The following is a 16,737-nucleotide window of genomic DNA, read 5'->3' as shown; positions in this document are numbered from 1 at the left end:
AACTGATTTTGCTTCTGACTATGATTCCTACTATGTGAGTTGAAACAGCAACAGGAAGCAACATGTTTCCCACTTCAAATGTCATCCTGTTGACCATCCTTTGGTTTAGTCCTCACAACTTTCTTACCATAGAACCAGACTGACTAGACTGTATAAGTGGCCATTTTAAACTTTATATTGTTATTGATAATATTTATATATATATCCTTATTATCCAACCAATACACAGCTATATCTGGCAGAACCAGTTACTGTGTCTTAATGAAAAGCAGTTAGATTTAATGGATATATTGTTATGATATGGACATATTCCTCATTCAAAGGACATGGAACAACTAGTGTTGGATCCTGGATTTTATTTATCCAAAACAAATGACCAAATAAACAGATGCAAGACCAATATTCTCCCATTGTCATTTTATGTCATCTTTATCCCACTGGAATTTATTTTTCTGTGTTTTTGTTTTTGACAAACACTTTTACAAGAATTAAATCATACAGAAAATCTGTGAAATCTTATAGAAATGCTGTGATGTTACCAATATAAGTTATTTATATGAATACAGGGGTGCTATTAACTATGAAAGGCATCGCAAGACTGTTTATAAGAAAAACTTTAACCAAAGACTCATGTCTTTTTCCAGACAGTTCAATCATAGCACTAAGTTATACTGTCCAGAAAAGACCTGGTTTAAATTCAGTAACATGTCACTATAAATGTTATGCTCACGACTCTGTAAGGGTTTACTGACATGGATTGAAATAGAAGACCAATATGCACAAAATATTTCTAGACCTAGAAGCTATCTACACTCTTGGTGTTATTCATTATATTACATGATATGTAATCAAAGCAGCATTAAGAGGAGGACCTGCTTTATATTACACAAAGTTAGGGCATTTGAATGGTTCTAGAGTAAATGCAGTACCTTACTCATCTTACAATAAGGACTGCAGAGAATGAGACAGAGACAGAATTCAATTTAAACTGTTCTTTATCTGTTGATTAACATTTGGGCCAATACTTAATCCATATTAATTCCAGTGTAGCAATATAATTTTATGACCTTTACTTAAAAGTTTGTAAGTGCATTAAGTGCTAAATCTATTGTTATTGGAGTATATTGCTGATTTATTCAGTTTTATCCTGACTTGATGGACATTCAGAGGACTGAACAGGCTCTGCTTCTGTCTTTACTGCCTCCGCCTGGCTGCTCTTCTTGGAACTGCGGTTGGGCGTTCCATTCCTGACACTTTCAGATTTCTGTAGTGTCTGGAAGTGCTTCCTGGAGCCCAGCAGTGATGGATTGTTCACTAGTGTGTACATCAGCTGCCAGCGAGCACAGACCCTTCGACTGCTCGTTGCCTTGTTGGATCCGTTTTCCTGAACTCCTGCAAGCATGAAAGAGGGACATGTTTAGGACACAATGAGATGCCAGAAGGAGAAACTGATCATTTCAAAAAGTTTTCACATATAGTTAGATTATATTAATTAAGTACCTTACATAATATATGTTATAGCTTTTATTTTATTTTGCACATCAGTATGAAATACCATAACCTTTTAATAATCTCAATTTGTTGATGAAACACATTCCCTAATTCAACTGGAGACCCTTACCATAAGTTTATATTTAATTGGCTGGAGAGATTTGAACTAAGTTGGTGTTTTTTTTTTTTTTTCTAATTATAAATCATAGCATTCTTGTAAACCTCTATTATTAAAGAGCGTCTGTCAAAAAGAAAAAAAACACCTCTACAATTACAGATAAGGAATTAAGGCTCCTTAATACAATGTTTACAATGCAATTATTCTTTTGTTGAGAGCATTTTTCTTATTTTTACTAATTAGTTAAATACTGTCTGGTGGTAATATCATATACACAGTTTTGTAATTATTTATTTAATTTAAAAGATAAACTTTCTGTTGGCAATTTTTTTTTTTTTTTTTGCTATTTCAGCATCAAGAATGACTTCAAGAATTATTCATTTCTATAATAAATCTGTCCTTTTAATCAACTTTAGAAACACATTTATTGAAAGAGCTGAACACTCTTTCAATTAATCTCAGTACCCTAAGATTAGATGTGTTTAGTGGTCATGACTGACATTTCCAGTTAAGGCTTGAAGGAGGAATCATTGATATTAGCTGTTAAAACTCACACATATGCATACTGTAAGTGTTTGTAGCTCAAAGTCTCTCTACCTTCTTCCGCATCTCGTATTTTCTGTCCGGCTCTGCCAGTCTCAACCTTCATGTCCAGCAATAGTCCACAAAAAGCCTTAAGCACTGGGTGAGATTGACTCACCTCCACCTTCAGAAACTGAGTGTAATATCTGTAAGCTGGATGGGTCAAAATGCAGAAGAAGCTCGAGGTCAAATCAAACGCTTTAAGAAAATCTTGATTAAATTAATCTGAGAATTGTCGTTACCCGGATCATGGGACTCGGCTGTTCGGTGTAGAAGGCTGATGTCTATCCGACCAAAGTGGATGATGTTGTACAAAGCTGTTATCATCATTCTCCAAATAGCGGCAATCAATCCCACCACAATGTTGGCCACAAACAGAAGGTAGGTGAGAAGAAAGAGGCTCTCTCTGAAAGTAACCAACATATTTATTTCAAAAGGATAAATTGGTTATTTCTATTTAGGTACATTTTCTTTAAATGTTACTGTGGAAATAACAAGACAGTCTTAAATCGGCAATCAAACGTTTCAACACCATGACCTGGATGACATAAAAGTTACACAGGCATACTGGAAAGATTCATACCACTTTCTTTTATTTCATGGTTATAGATTTATTCTCAAACCACCTAAATTCAATATCTAAATCCTTTCCCAAGCCCAGCACTTCAGAAACATTTTTTTCAAGATATGCAGATGATAAACTGTATATTTCTGTAACATTTACGATACATTTAGCAGTTAATTTTTTCAGTTTTTAAATGATTTAAAAAAAAAACTGTAAATGATTGATTTTACATTACTTCACATTAGCTTCATCTTGGTTTGTACACAATGCAAAACTCTATGTAAGAAAGATTAATATTCCTCTTGATATGTACATACAAATAACCTGGTCTTTCCCTGTCCTTCTACATCATTAGAAAACTTGAACCTGTTTCTTTAACAGAGGTCAAAATATAATACACTTGATTTCAAAGTGGAAATCAAACATTTTATTGTGATTTTTTCAATAAGTTAACTAATATTTACTTGTTGTTTATGAATATTCATTAAAGCTTATGTAGGCATTATTCTTAGTCCTTTTATCATGTTCATTCAGTTCAAATAATTTTACAAAAATAAGCAAAGTTCAACACATACAGACCTGTTATTCAGGTCTGTTGTAGCAGTGTCTTTTTTAACAAAGAAAATCTTAGCAGTTACATGTTGAAGTACCGTAACCAATATGACCGTCACCCAAACTGGCCTAAAAAAGTCACAAAGAAGAAAACATCAGTATGACACATGTTTGAAATGGAAATTCACTAAGGATGCTTACTCACCATGTCTTTCCAGCAACTTCAAAAACGATAATATTACGGCCATAAAAAATAGGAATGATGATTAAAAATACCAGAAACAAGAAGCAGATGAAAAAAACTAAGGTCTGGATCGCCATTCCTGCCAATAAATAATATATCGAGGATTAATTTTAACTTAGAACATAATTCATCATCAGTACATTGGAATATGTCACTCTCTAAATTCACATTTTGTTTTTTTCCACCTTTTAAATATAACTGCATAAACAGAATAAAAATATAGCATGAATGCATACTAATCTAATATTGAAAATAAAATCATTATGTTTGTTTATATCATATGTTAAGAACATGGTTGTGGAGAATTAGAGCCCAGAAAATAAGGCATTATGAGTTACTATATGCATACATGTGGTGGTTTTTTCAGTGAAATAAATCGTTGTATAATTAAAGTAATTTTTTTATGTGTTTCTTTAAGATAAATAAAAATAGAAAAAATACATATGCATATCATAGGCTGTTTTCTACAAAAATTAAGAAAATTTCATCAAAACCCGGGAATGCCCCCAACTGCTGTTTAGCTTTACAACCAAATATTTTTTACAGCAATTTGCGGAAGTTCCTGTTGTCTCAGTCAAGAATTTATCTGTTTTTTTTATTACTGTACAGATATCTGAAAAATGAAAGATATATTTCTAATGAAAGAGGTTGCAATGGGCTCTATGCACAGCTCCACTACTTCCTGAATTTAAGGTAGCTCCTTTGTTTCCTGTCTTTCATTACTGGACGAACTGATTAATCCAGGTGTTTCTGGCCAGTTACTTAGGTCATACACACCTGGATTAATTAGTGCATCCAATCATGAAAGACAGGAAGCAAAGGAGCCTCCTGAAGTTCAGGAAGTGGTGGAGTTGTGCATAGAGCCTATTTCAGCCAGCCACTATGGCTAACAGGACAAAAGATTTTGGCTACATTTTATGTAGGTTGTTGTGCACATTCCATAAAATAATACATGATGACAGCTTACAAATGCAATGATTGAAATAGAAATAGACCTACAGCTGTGTATTTAATCAGTGTTGCTGCAGGTCATTAAAAATCATAAAAGTCATTAAATTGTTATTTTTTAAATGAAGGCCTTAACTGGCATTAAATTCATTAAATGTGATTATCATGGCTTTTAAAATGCTTTATAAAACAAAAAACGTTTATAAAAACGATTTCGTCAGATATATTATATAGCAATATATTTGTGCTGAACTGCTTCCGTTTGATCGTAAAGCCGTATGTTCAGAAAAGAAGCTTGAGCTAGAGAATGGGAAAATGCAAATTCAAATAAAAGTTGCTGGAAAACGAGAAATTCAGGACATGGCTGCAGCCTGTCGACCTTAAAGATGACAAAGGATTTTACCGTGTGTAAATGAGAGTCATGGGTACTTGTTGATGGCATTAAAATTATTTGTAAGAGCATTAAAAAGCATTAAATTAGAGCTACTGATTCCTGTATAAACCCTGGTAATACAAAAAAGTCAAGATGATGCATGATGAGACATAGTTCTGCAGTTTTTGGTTCCTTTTAATTTTTGTTTTCGAGTTTTCACTGGTTTCATTTCCATTCTGTGTCATTCTATTTATTTTCTGGTTGTATTTGAGGTCTTATGTATTTCTTTTTTACTCTCTGCTGCCCCCTTGTGTCAGTCTCCTACCCCTAGCTCCCCTCTAGATCGTTCTGTCCACACCTGCTTCCAATCAGTTTATTACTAAATTCTTTGTTGGTTTTGGCATTAATAACTCTCCTTTTCAGTTACTGTTTGCTGGTTTCTCTTCTTTCATTCATTCCCTCCTTGACCCATGTGTTCCCCTTTGTTCTGGTTCTCTGTTTGGTGAGGAGTTATGTTTTGACTTATGCTTCAATTGCACCATTGTTTATTAAATCTGCAAGAAATCACCTCTGCTTCCGTCTCTGCATTTGGATCCTCTAAAAACCCCCACACATGCTAACATTAATTTTAACATTGCTAGTAGTTAACACAGTTAGCAGTAATGCAGAATAACTTTAGTAGTATGAAATACCTTTAAAAAAGTTTTAGGGTCTGCATGAAAAGAAATGTGTGGATAAAATTGACTATGATGCATTTTTATTTTTTTCAGTGCTCATTCATTATTAGGTTCCAGGGTTTTGTCTTGTTTGTTGTTGAATGGATTTAGGAAAATAGTTTGTCAAACTTATGATATTTTTATAACATTATAAATTATTATTTTTTTATTATTGTTATCACCGAGGCAAACGATTGCAGCTTGGTATCCGGTTAGACCCATCCAGCAGAAAACACCAGATCTGGATGGACTGATGGTCTTCTGGCTGTTAAATTTTTTATACACATCTCCCTTATAAAGTCCTTTAAGGTTCGTTCTGAAATTAAACGAAATCAAAGATTTAATAGGTTAGCATATAGAAACAATGTCTCACATTTAACTAGTCATGAAAATACACATAATAAACAAATCCAAATGAAAAACATATTTAAACTTATTTTTATGTGCACTAACAAAACAAATTTCAGGTGTCTGAGAAACAGTTGAGTAAAATCCTGACATCATGCAGTAAATTATCATTGATTTTATTTATTTCTTTTTTTTTTTTTTACAAAGATTATCTTTCTGTGTGGATGTTTGACTGCACATACCTGTGAAGAACCATGGACCTCATTAGCATTACAAGGCTGACCAAACAAGACAGCGTCATTGCACAGAGGTAGCACACTAACAGTACATGAAACAAAAACAAAATGGAAACGCTTGTTTAAATTCTGATTTTCAATTGCTTTTAACATGCAATAGAAAACTCTTCACACACCTTCCAGCAACCAAGTGTAGAAAGTCACAATTCTGACAACCTCCATCCTGTCATCTGATAAGACAATCCCAAATCCCAGCAAGAGGAAGGCGATGTTTTCATCAATTCCTGCATGGACTATGTGAAGAGTAGGCACCACCAGGACAACTAGTAACAGCGCAGTCTAAGGAGCAAAACACTGATACTTCTTGACATATTCACTTTCTAAAAAGGGAAATGATCATTAATATAGAGGCGTACCTGATAGATGGCCACACAGGTAACAAAGGACGAGACTGCTAGCTTCAGAGGTAACTGAAACACTGGAATTAGGATAAAAAACCACCAAAAGTCTCAAAGCAATTAAGTAAAAAAAAATCTGTATCAGTGTAAAAATTCTAACCTTTTTCAGGTAAATAAATATAACTCTTTGGCACTTCCAGTATTCTCTCTACCAGTGATGGTTTATCTGCCTCAGAGGAACTGTTGTGCAAAAATAAACACAGAGAGCAGAACATTTTTTATCCACTATCACCAAAAAATATCATGTTAACAGATTTTACCAAATAGCTGCATAATTATTTCATTATAATAACATTTTGAGTTTATGAATTAACATTATTTTTAACAGAAAAAAAAACATGTGAACAAGTGTGACATCCTATAGCACATAACCCAAAAGCAAAATTTCAGCTTGCATATTTTCTTAGCTCTGTTGCATCCGAGGCATTTTATGTTTGCTTTTGAAACACAATAAAAATGTGCACATTTATCTGTCATGTCCCTTACATTAATTAAATATCTATACAGGCCTGTTCATGAAGGGACAGGCATGTATGTAGTCTATGAAGTCACCAGTCCATCTTAAGACAACACACCACTGATATACTGTAGCTGAATGTATGCAGCTGATTATTTGCAGCCACATTTTTACTGGTGAAATTATATGGACTGCTGTGAACTAGTTCACTGTTTTCTTGTAACTGTGCACATTTTTGAAAGTGAAGTTCATATATGTTATGGACTACTGTACATACAGGTGCTGGTCATAAAATTAGAATATCATGAAAAAGTAGATTGATTTCAGTAATTCCATTTAAAAAGTGAAACTTGTATATTATATTCATACATTACATACAAACTCATATATTTCAGATGTTTATTTTGTTTAATTTTGATGATTACAAATGACAACAAATGAAAATCTCAAATTCATCATATCAGAAAATTAGAATATTGTGAAAAGGTTCAAAATTGATGGCCCCTGGTGCCACACTCTAATCAGCTAATTAACTCAAACCACCTGCAAAAGCCTTTAAATGGTCTTTCAGTCTAGTTCTATAGGCTACACAATCATGGGGAAGACTGCTGACTTGACAGTTGTCCAAAAGACGACCATCGACACCTTGCACAAGGAGGGCAAGACATAAAAGGTCATCGCTAAAGAGGCTGGCTGTTCACAGAGCTCAGTGTCCAAGCACATTAATAGAGAGGCGAAGGGAAGGAAAAGATGTGGTCGAAAAAAGTGTACAAGCAAGAGAGATAACCGCACCCTGGAGAGGATTGTGAAACAAAACCCATTCAAAAATGTGGGGGAGATTCACAAAGAGTGGACTGCAGCTGGAGTGAGTGCTTCAAGAACCACCACACACAGACGTATGAAAGACATGGGTTTCTGCTGTCGCATTCCTTGTGTCAAGCCACTCTTGAACCACAGACAGCGTCAGAAGCGTCTTGCCTGGGCTAAAGAGAAACAGGACTGGACTGCTGGTGAGTGGTCCAAAGTCATGTTCTCTGATGAAAGTAAATTTTGCATTTCCTTTGGAAATCAAGGTCCCAGAGTCTGGAGGAAAAGAAGAGAGGCACTTCATCCACGTTGCTTGAAGTCCAGTGTAAAGTTTCCACAGTCAGTGATGGTTTGGGGTGCCATGTCATCTGCTGGTGTTGGTCCATTGTGTTTTCTGAGGTCCAGGGTCAACGCAGCCACATACCAGGAAGTTTTAGAGCACTTCATGCTTCCTGCAGCTGACCAACTTTTTGGAGATGCAGATTTCATTTTCCAACAGGACTTGGCACCTGCACACAGTGCCAAAGCTACCAGTACCTGGTTGAAGGACCATGGTATCCCTGTTCTTAATTGGCCAGCAAACTCTCCTGACCTTAACCCCATAGAAAATCTATGGGGTATTGTGAAGAAGAAGATGCAATACACCAGACCCAACAATTCAGAAGAGCTAAAAGCCACTATTAGAGCAACCTGGGCTATCATAACACCTGAGCAGTGCCACAGACTGATCGACTCCATGCCACGCCGCATTGCTGCAGTAATACAGGCCAAAGGAGGCCCAACTAAATACTGAGTGCTGTACATGCTCATACTTTTCATGTTCATACTTTTCAGTTGGCCAACATTTCTATAAATCCTTTGTTTTTATTGGTCTTCAGTAATATTCTAATTTTCTGATATGATGAATTTGAGATTTTCATTTGTTGTCATTTGTAATCATCAAAATTAAACAAAATAAACATCTGAAATATATGAGTTTGTATGTAATGTATGAATATAATATACAAGTTTCACTTTTTAAATGGAATTACTGAAATCAATCTACTTTTTCATGATATTCTAATTTTATGACCAGCACCTGTAGTTAATACAAGCCTTAAATGTTATTTTGAGATTTCTAAGATTTTTATTATAAGATTTAGAACTCTTATCTTAGGGCATAACAATTTTAGAATAGGTTTTATTACTTTTTTTGAAATGAAAGGAATCTAATAGTTTGCCATGGATCAACAGTAAAAACAAAGGTATGGATACAGTTCTTTCTCCTGTTCCGTTTCATCGACTGAGAAAAATAAATCTCTTCTTTGAAAAAGTGCTACTGTACCACTATTAAAACGAATACACCTCCAGAGCTAAGAGTAAAACCATAAATGTTGTTCTATTAAATATATAGCAAAAGGGGTGACAGTGTCACATAAAATGTTATTGCATAAAAAATATCAAAATACACTTAAATGAGCATGTATTATTATTTACTATTTATTTATTTATTTTCTGAGGAAACCACATAACCGAGTGTTTAAATAAATCCATCATGGTAAGTCACACTGTTTGTCAACTCACCTAACAGATGAAGACTTTTTCTTGAGAAGGGACTTAACATAGTCAGTGTAGTAGCTGCTGTCAAGATCCTATAAGTAAGAAGAGTTGATTGTTTCATCCAAGTTGTAGCTACTAAATAATAATATGTAATATCAGCTGGGACTCTCACCTCATCCGTCTTTGGTCCTTTCACAAAGAGCACAGGAAACTGAACACAGAGATATGCCAGACAGGCCAGCTGGGGCAGACTTGCAAGGAGGGCATAGTACTTATAGATCTGCAAAGATGAGTATAGAGAAAAGCTACTTTTGCTGATATTTTAAACCCAAAAAATGTTGTTGAGGATTAAGAATGTTGCTTTGTTAAAAAGCTGCAACCTGCTTGGTGTTGAAAATTAACTATAAATACCGTTTATTTTCTATTATCGGTCATATAACATTCAATAGGAGTCTGAGGGAGTTTTGTAAACCTTTAAATCCTGTTTATGAGTATAATGGTTGATAAACAAAATTGTTATATTTTGTAAATGTTTCTTTACCATTGCTGTACTGCTGCCATGTGGCCAATGGTTGGAGTCATAGCAAGGATATATACAGATAATTTAATGTCAAAAATATTTTTTGATACATTAAAATAAAAGAATGAAACAAAATACAACTATGCAATCATATAAACTGTATTGTGACTCAATTCTAACTTTTCAAGTATTTCTGGCAGCATCCTAATTGTAAGCACAGTGAATTTACTTCAATCCTTTGAGCTTGTATAAGAAGCATTTATTTAAATTAGCTATACATATTAACACATTTAAAAGTATTAAAATAGCACCAAGGCAGATACTGAGAGATTATGTTAACGGTTGTTTCTAAGAAAATAAAAATAATAAAAAATAAGGTACAGTATATGGAGTGATTAAAGGGCTGAATTATTGATTATTTGTTATAAGGAGTGATGTGTTCAGTCAGGGATTGGCAGGAGTATCCAGTCAGTAAAAAGGATGACAGAAAACGACTAAAGGAAAAATCAGATGGGTTTCACCAGTGCTTTATTGTGTTTAATGAGGGCAATTTTGAAGGTTGAGAAAACCAACCTTAATAAGGCTTTCAATTGTACACTGTATCATCATTAATACATTTTTGCAGGATAGTTTTGAGCAGAACTCTGGTCCATCTGCATCCATTACACATTCTCTACTCTGAACTGACCTACATAGGTAGCCCAATTTATCTTTCTATTGTGGGTTGTGCTTAGTATAGCCAAGTAGGTCTGATACAAGGGGCCCATTTTGGCTTTTGGTCTACTTGATACCTTGCAAGCATAAGCAAAATCTATTTGGGCTCAAAAGAGTAAATAAACTGGCTATATGTGTGATTTAGCTGTTGTTAAATGATGAATTATTTTAATCTATACAATGATTTGAGGAATATCAACTTCAGACATAAAGTGGTGTTGTTTTGTATGAAGATAAGAGAGCCTCATATGTGATTCCCTCATGCATAGGACAAGATCCACACATGAACAGGACCAAATCCACACATGCAGACAATGCTTGTAACAAGCATATAAAATGTAAAGAATCATAAGACAAGATTTACTAAATTACTCTAGTGTTCTGGCTCCATAGTTTTGTTGTCTGTTCAGAATTGGGCGACAACTCACCTAGAGCCCAACTTTTGCATTTGAAGTTAGATTAAGATAATCCCAATCTAGCCAGTTTTGAGAGTTTGAATACCAGACCTTTGTGGTTACAAAGACAAAACAGTGCTTGAATTGATAATAGCTGTAATCATGTTCATGTTGAATTAAGAACCTTTACTTACATAGATATATTTAAAGCACAAGTATTTGGGGGTAAATAGTGGGACTGATATGGGTTCTAGATGTATCTCCCATTTTGTCAGGTGCCATAGCTGACATGTCAAAGAGATTTGACCATATGGCTCCAATGTATTCATTCAATATTCAATATTGAATGAAGACATTGAATTAAGAGTTAATATTCAATATTGAAATTTGTATTTAATTTACCTCTGGTGTCTTTGCACAATCAAACTTCTGCCAAACCAGAACCCCAAAGTGAGTGAAAGAAAGGAGTGCCCCGAACACATAACCAGCACTGCACTGCAGAGTGCCGCAGACCAGCAGAGGATAGTAGAGGACAGGATAGTAGAAAATAGCAATTATCTTCATGTACTCTGTAAACATAAAGAAAACATGTTGTTAAGCTCTGCTTTAAGTTAGATCATGGTGACTTGGTGAAACAAAAGTTCCATCCCATTTGCTCTAAAGACAGCCTTTGGTCACAATCACCTCTAATGCTCACTGGAGTATCTTTGATGAATGGCAGAGGGTCTGGGGAAATCACCAGCATGGCCAGCTTACTGAAGACCAGTCCAAACACAGCCATGACCAGACCCTTCTGCTGAGTCTGGTCTAGGAAGTTTGCTGGACTGAGGGATTGTGTAGACATTTTTGGTTAATATAGATTTTTATTAAAACACTATTCATCTCAGAGTTTCCTATATTTACCTGAAAATGCTGGAAGATCCTCTTGCGAACCCCTGGCACAATTTGTTTTTCCTGGTGAGAGCTGCAAGGATCAGCATCATCACAAACTACAAGCAAAGAGGAAACTCTGTGACCCAAAGTGAATCAGTCATCTACACAGTATCTGGATATGAAAACTGTATTTCATTTTACACTGTGTTCTGGAATAAAATTTGTTATACTTAGAAGCTAATGGATGTCCTTCTTCATGGAAGTGTTGTGAAAAACTCTGAGATTCATTAAAAAGAAGGCTTTTTTTTCAAGAAACTTGTTTCCTGTACTGTTTTAAAGATGTCTTAATCTATATTTCTTAAAGTTTAGTAAACTCTTTCTGTTTCTTTGTTCTAATTTGTTTTTCATAATTTTGACTCTGGCTACAATAAGTTCTTTGAAACTTCAGCAATACAAAGCAGAGCATACATTTAAGCTGTGAGCTTTGTGGGTTCAAATTTAAAATAAAGGTACGGTCAGCATTTATAATTATGCCCTGATAAACAATACTTTGCCAAACCTTCTTTGACCAATATTAGAGCCATATAAGAGCTATTGATGTATCTTTCTAAAAGCTCAATGCACCTCCTAACTTAACTGTTTTGTTCTAATTTGCTTTAGCTTAGATTGGATGTAGTGCATCTATCAACACAGTTTAATATTACTGCAGTTTCCCTTTTAGATTTAGGACTGTACTTTCACCTGGCCATTCAAATATATTGTTATGGTCTAATTTAAACCATCATATTTTAGCTCTGGCTATATGCTTCGGGTAATTGTCTGTCTGGAAGGTGAACAATTATCCCAGCCTGAATTCTTTAGCTTCTAATAGGTTTTACTCTTGGATTATCCTTTTATTGAAACCATGTTCCATTACCTTTTAACGCTTATCCACAGTATAATGCAGCCCCCACTATGTTTGAGCGTGGGGATCGTTTTCAGGGTAAAAGGATCTAGGTGTCTAGGATCTAGGTGTACTCCTCTAATATATAAGTATAGCATTTTGCATCTGAGAAAATAATTTTATTTTTCTCTCATCTGAACAGGGTACCTTCATCTAGACATCTGTTGTCTCTCCTGCATGACAATCTGCAGATGGCATTTCCTTCTCTTGCTTTAATATTTTCCTTAGTGCCACTCTTAAAAGTGAGGCCAGAGTTCATTCCTTTCCTGTTACGAAATCCCTGAGATCTGAATATCTGCAGCTCTTCTGCGGTTATCATGGGCCACTTCATAGCTTTTCTGGTTAGTTTTTTTGTCTTATTAAAACACTTCTAGACTTTGAGTGTCTTTGTAAATTTACAGTAGTCTAAAACAGAGCCCCCCAGGAAATTCCGTGATCGAAAAAATGTATCTTTCCTCATGTTTTTACCCCCAATGCGATCATGTCAAAGAGTGTGGCACTTAATGACTTAGCACACTGTCACCTTGTTATCAAAAACATAGGAAAACAGAAGTGTAGCTCCACGAATGAAGAAGATGAAAGCAAACTGTTGAGATGTCTGCATGGCCCACAATGCTGTACTGTTTTCCATTGCTTTGCCTTGTCCAGCCTTCAGAACTGTTCTCATCTTAAAGGAAAAGTCGGGTCACATTCAGAACACAAACTTTAAGTATGAAATTATTACATACTTTTCAATAAATTCATTTTTATTTAGGAGTAATTTCATTTGAATGTGCTTTACCAGAGACATCCATGTTTTTCAAAGAACACTACTGCCACCTACCAGTTTGTGACGTATCGTGCGGTATGCTGTATCTGGTGTTTGTCACACTACCCTAATATCCATGATGTCGACGACCAGTGCACTATGCGAGGCAGAGAGTAACGGATTAATGACTGTTTTTTTCTCTTGCCCGAAGTTCGATGTCAAATCCTCCCTCGATGGCAAATCCTCCCTCTTCTATCCAACGACGAACCCTTAGTGGATTCATGTATTGGAAAAGTGAAATAACTCATCCTTTTTTTTTTTTTTACTTTTCCCCAATATATATTACAACATCCAGCAGTCATGCATGTGGGCATTGTCAGTTTTCTATAGCTCTCGCGAATTTCAATGGTGAAGTCCTCTCGAAATCTTTTAATAATTGTTGTTGATTGCAGGGGTGTCTTAGCCTGATAAACCAGACTAAATGGGAGATTAAATGTGTAATTTAGTCTGGCCCCGATGAATGAGACATCAGAAGATTGTTGATGAGAGCGGCCCATTGTCTTTCAAACCATGTCTGTGCCTATTGGCCAACGCTCTGACTGTGACAGGAAGTGCGACAGAAAGCTGTAACAAACAGCCTGTCGGTAAAAGGGCGAATATTTCCTTCTTAAAAATGAATGAGCGTAGAGCCTCTTCCTGCTCACGTTTCAATCCTTCCAAAACTGATACCAAAGCTGAGTCAAACGAGAACTGTTCAATAGTTGTTGCCATCTTCCTTGCTGTGCTTTCCCCAGCGTCGCGCAGCTTTGTCGTCACGCCCTCAAAACCCCGCCTGCTTTTCATCAAGAAATTCAAAACACGTCTCTGATTGGCCCGCCAGTTCTAGGGCCTGGGGCAAAAATTATTTTGACCTCTGGCAGGTGGGGTTAGTTTACTAGGCTAGGGGTGTCTAGTAGTTCCCATTGATTTTGCTTGTAAAGCGGGGAGAATGGCACAGGGCTTGCCGTAATGCAGGGGTGGGCAATTCCAGTTCCTGAGGGCCGCTACCCTGCAACTTTTAGATGTGTCTTTGTTTCAGGACACCTGAATCAAATAATTAGATGATTGAGAGGACTCTGGAGGAAGTGACTGCATACTAACGAGGTAATCGAGCCATTTAATTCAGGTGTGTGGAGCAAGGATGGATCTAAATGTTGCAGGATACCGGCCCCCAGGAACTGGAATTGCCCACCCCTGCCGTAACGTCACTGCCAGAAGATGTCAGGAATGAGGTGTTACTATATTTAGGCAAAAATGGATTTGGGTGAAAAATAGTTTTTATTTTTTTACTGATTAACACTAAATCCATTAAATCAACGCAAACGTCTCAGTTTTATGTATAAATAATGATCCATTAGTTAGTCCTTGATGACCAGACTTTTCCTTTAAGCTTTTTGCAAAACTTTCTCCTAGACATTGCTGATTTGTTTCTTGGTTTTCATGACGCTTACATCTCTAACAACCATCTGAGGAGTTTCCAGAAAAGTTGAATTTATACTGCGATATAACAACACACAGATTGACTCTACTTAGTGGGTCATTTGTTGTGCTGTATTAAATTTTGTTGTATCATAGTATAACTGTCAAAATACCAAGGTTACACTTTTTTAGGAATTTATATGTAAATCGTTTTTAACAAATCACCTAAAGTATGTTGTATAAAATCCCAATAAAATGTGAACATTTTGTACTTGTACCGTGACAAAATGCAGAAAGATTCACAGAGTCTAAGGGCTGTAATGTAAGCCAAAGGTTTATATGTAAGACAGAAAAAAACTTAAATGCTCCTTGTCCCATTAAATCATATGAGTAGCAGAGGTCCACAGCAGTTTACATCAATTACAGACAAAAAGGATCCGGGTCACCTCAGTTCTGGAACAAATAGCCCCTCTGAGGACATTTTAAAGTTTAGTTGTTAAAAAATGCAGACAAGAGGACAGCAAATCTCATTATAAATCGAGGACTTTGATTCACAAAGAAGTTACGTTAAAAAGTTTGTAACAGGTAACCTGAATAAGGGCATCATTTCAAATAGATTCCATACAATTTACCCAAGAATTATTCCTTTACCTTTAATATTTGCAAGTCTTGTTTCTTGTATGTACTTACAGATATTGATAGAATGCATATGTGGAAGTACCTCTCATCTGCAGTCGGGTCACACGGTAATATTACTCTGAGACAGAGAAGGGATTAAGTCAAAATCTTTGTTTAATAAAAATATTTATCAAAAAAAAAAAAACAGGTAAATGTTAAAGACGTAGTACTCACTCTCTCGGAGGTTTGGTCGGCTCAGGGTCAGAATACCAGTCAGAGTACTCATAGTAGTAAAGAGGCTCCAACTCTGTCTTACTCTGATTCATCTCAGCTGTTAATGGAGTCTAACAGGTGAGATGTGAAAAGCAAGCAGCCAGATGATGTTTATTTTTCCTCAAGGTGCTGTTTAGCAATCTGTTGGTGCTGCAATAAATCTGTGAAAAGTTTGGCTTCCACAATCCAGCCAGGCTTACTGAGAGCTGAATGCAAAAGATTAACAGCGGGGCGGGGTGGGTGGGGGGTAAAGGGGGTTTTATGAGGGAAAAGAACCATTCATATTAGTGATCGATTACTTTTCTTCCATGTTTTCAAATAAGACTTGTTAAAAATACCAATTTAAGCTTCTACACTGCTTACTTTGATTAGCCATGTATCCCTAGTAACATGTTTTATTTTAATAATTCGTTCTTCATTGTTTTTCAGCTTCTCTAGCAGAAAAATAGAATGAAAGTATAATTCAGTTTTCTGCTTACCTGTTCCAGGATTTCCTGAGCTTCAACCAGCCTATGACTTTTAAGTACATCCAAAGGTGTTCATTATTTGATCTAAAACTGAGTAATAAGTCTCATTAGTTTTAGTTTATGTTTACATGCACATTCACATAAAAAATGTTTCCTTCCTGTTGGACATAAATTCAGACCAAACTTTTTTTATGCTGTTCTAGCCTGGATAATACTGCCAAAAGCATTTCTTATGGTAAATGTCAGAATACAAAAGAAAGTGTTATTTTGAATCCTCTTTTGAGCTCTGATATT

General features: G+C 35.6%; 1 protein-coding gene across 2 annotated transcripts; it reads right to left on the bottom strand.

The window, feature by feature from the left end:
- Nucleotides 1–336: 336 nt before the first annotated feature.
- LOC119773934 (receptor for retinol uptake stra6-like) lies at nucleotides 337–16,194 on the bottom strand. 2 transcript variants are annotated; one of them, XM_038271196.1, is made up of 17 exons: nucleotides 15,938–16,194; nucleotides 15,776–15,842; nucleotides 11,967–12,052; nucleotides 11,748–11,887; nucleotides 11,466–11,632; nucleotides 9,607–9,714; nucleotides 9,459–9,526; nucleotides 6,732–6,811; nucleotides 6,590–6,651; nucleotides 6,350–6,512; nucleotides 6,180–6,255; nucleotides 5,772–5,905; nucleotides 3,514–3,631; nucleotides 3,336–3,437; nucleotides 2,434–2,597; nucleotides 2,207–2,344; nucleotides 337–1,392 (listed from the first exon to the last, which is right to left on the bottom strand). In XM_038271196.1, the coding sequence occupies exons 1-17, from the start codon at nucleotides 16,027–16,029 to the stop codon at nucleotides 1,133–1,135; spliced, it is 2,025 nt and encodes a 674-aa protein (XP_038127124.1). In that variant the 5' UTR covers nucleotides 16,030–16,194; the 3' UTR covers nucleotides 337–1,132. The 2 variants fall into 2 exon arrangements, with proteins under 2 accessions (XP_038127124.1, XP_038127203.1); XM_038271275.1 differs by having other exon boundaries at nucleotides 15,807–15,842; nucleotides 15,938–16,039.
- Between the last annotated feature and the right edge of the window lie 543 nt (nucleotides 16,195–16,737).

This window comes from Cyprinodon tularosa, unplaced genomic scaffold, assembly GCF_016077235.1.
Source record: "Cyprinodon tularosa strain WSP-4 unplaced genomic scaffold, ASM1607723v1 ctg100, whole genome shotgun sequence".
NCBI classification, from domain to species: Eukaryota; Metazoa; Chordata; class Actinopteri; order Cyprinodontiformes; family Cyprinodontidae; genus Cyprinodon; species Cyprinodon tularosa.
This window is presented reverse-complemented; position numbering and strand designations above follow the sequence as displayed.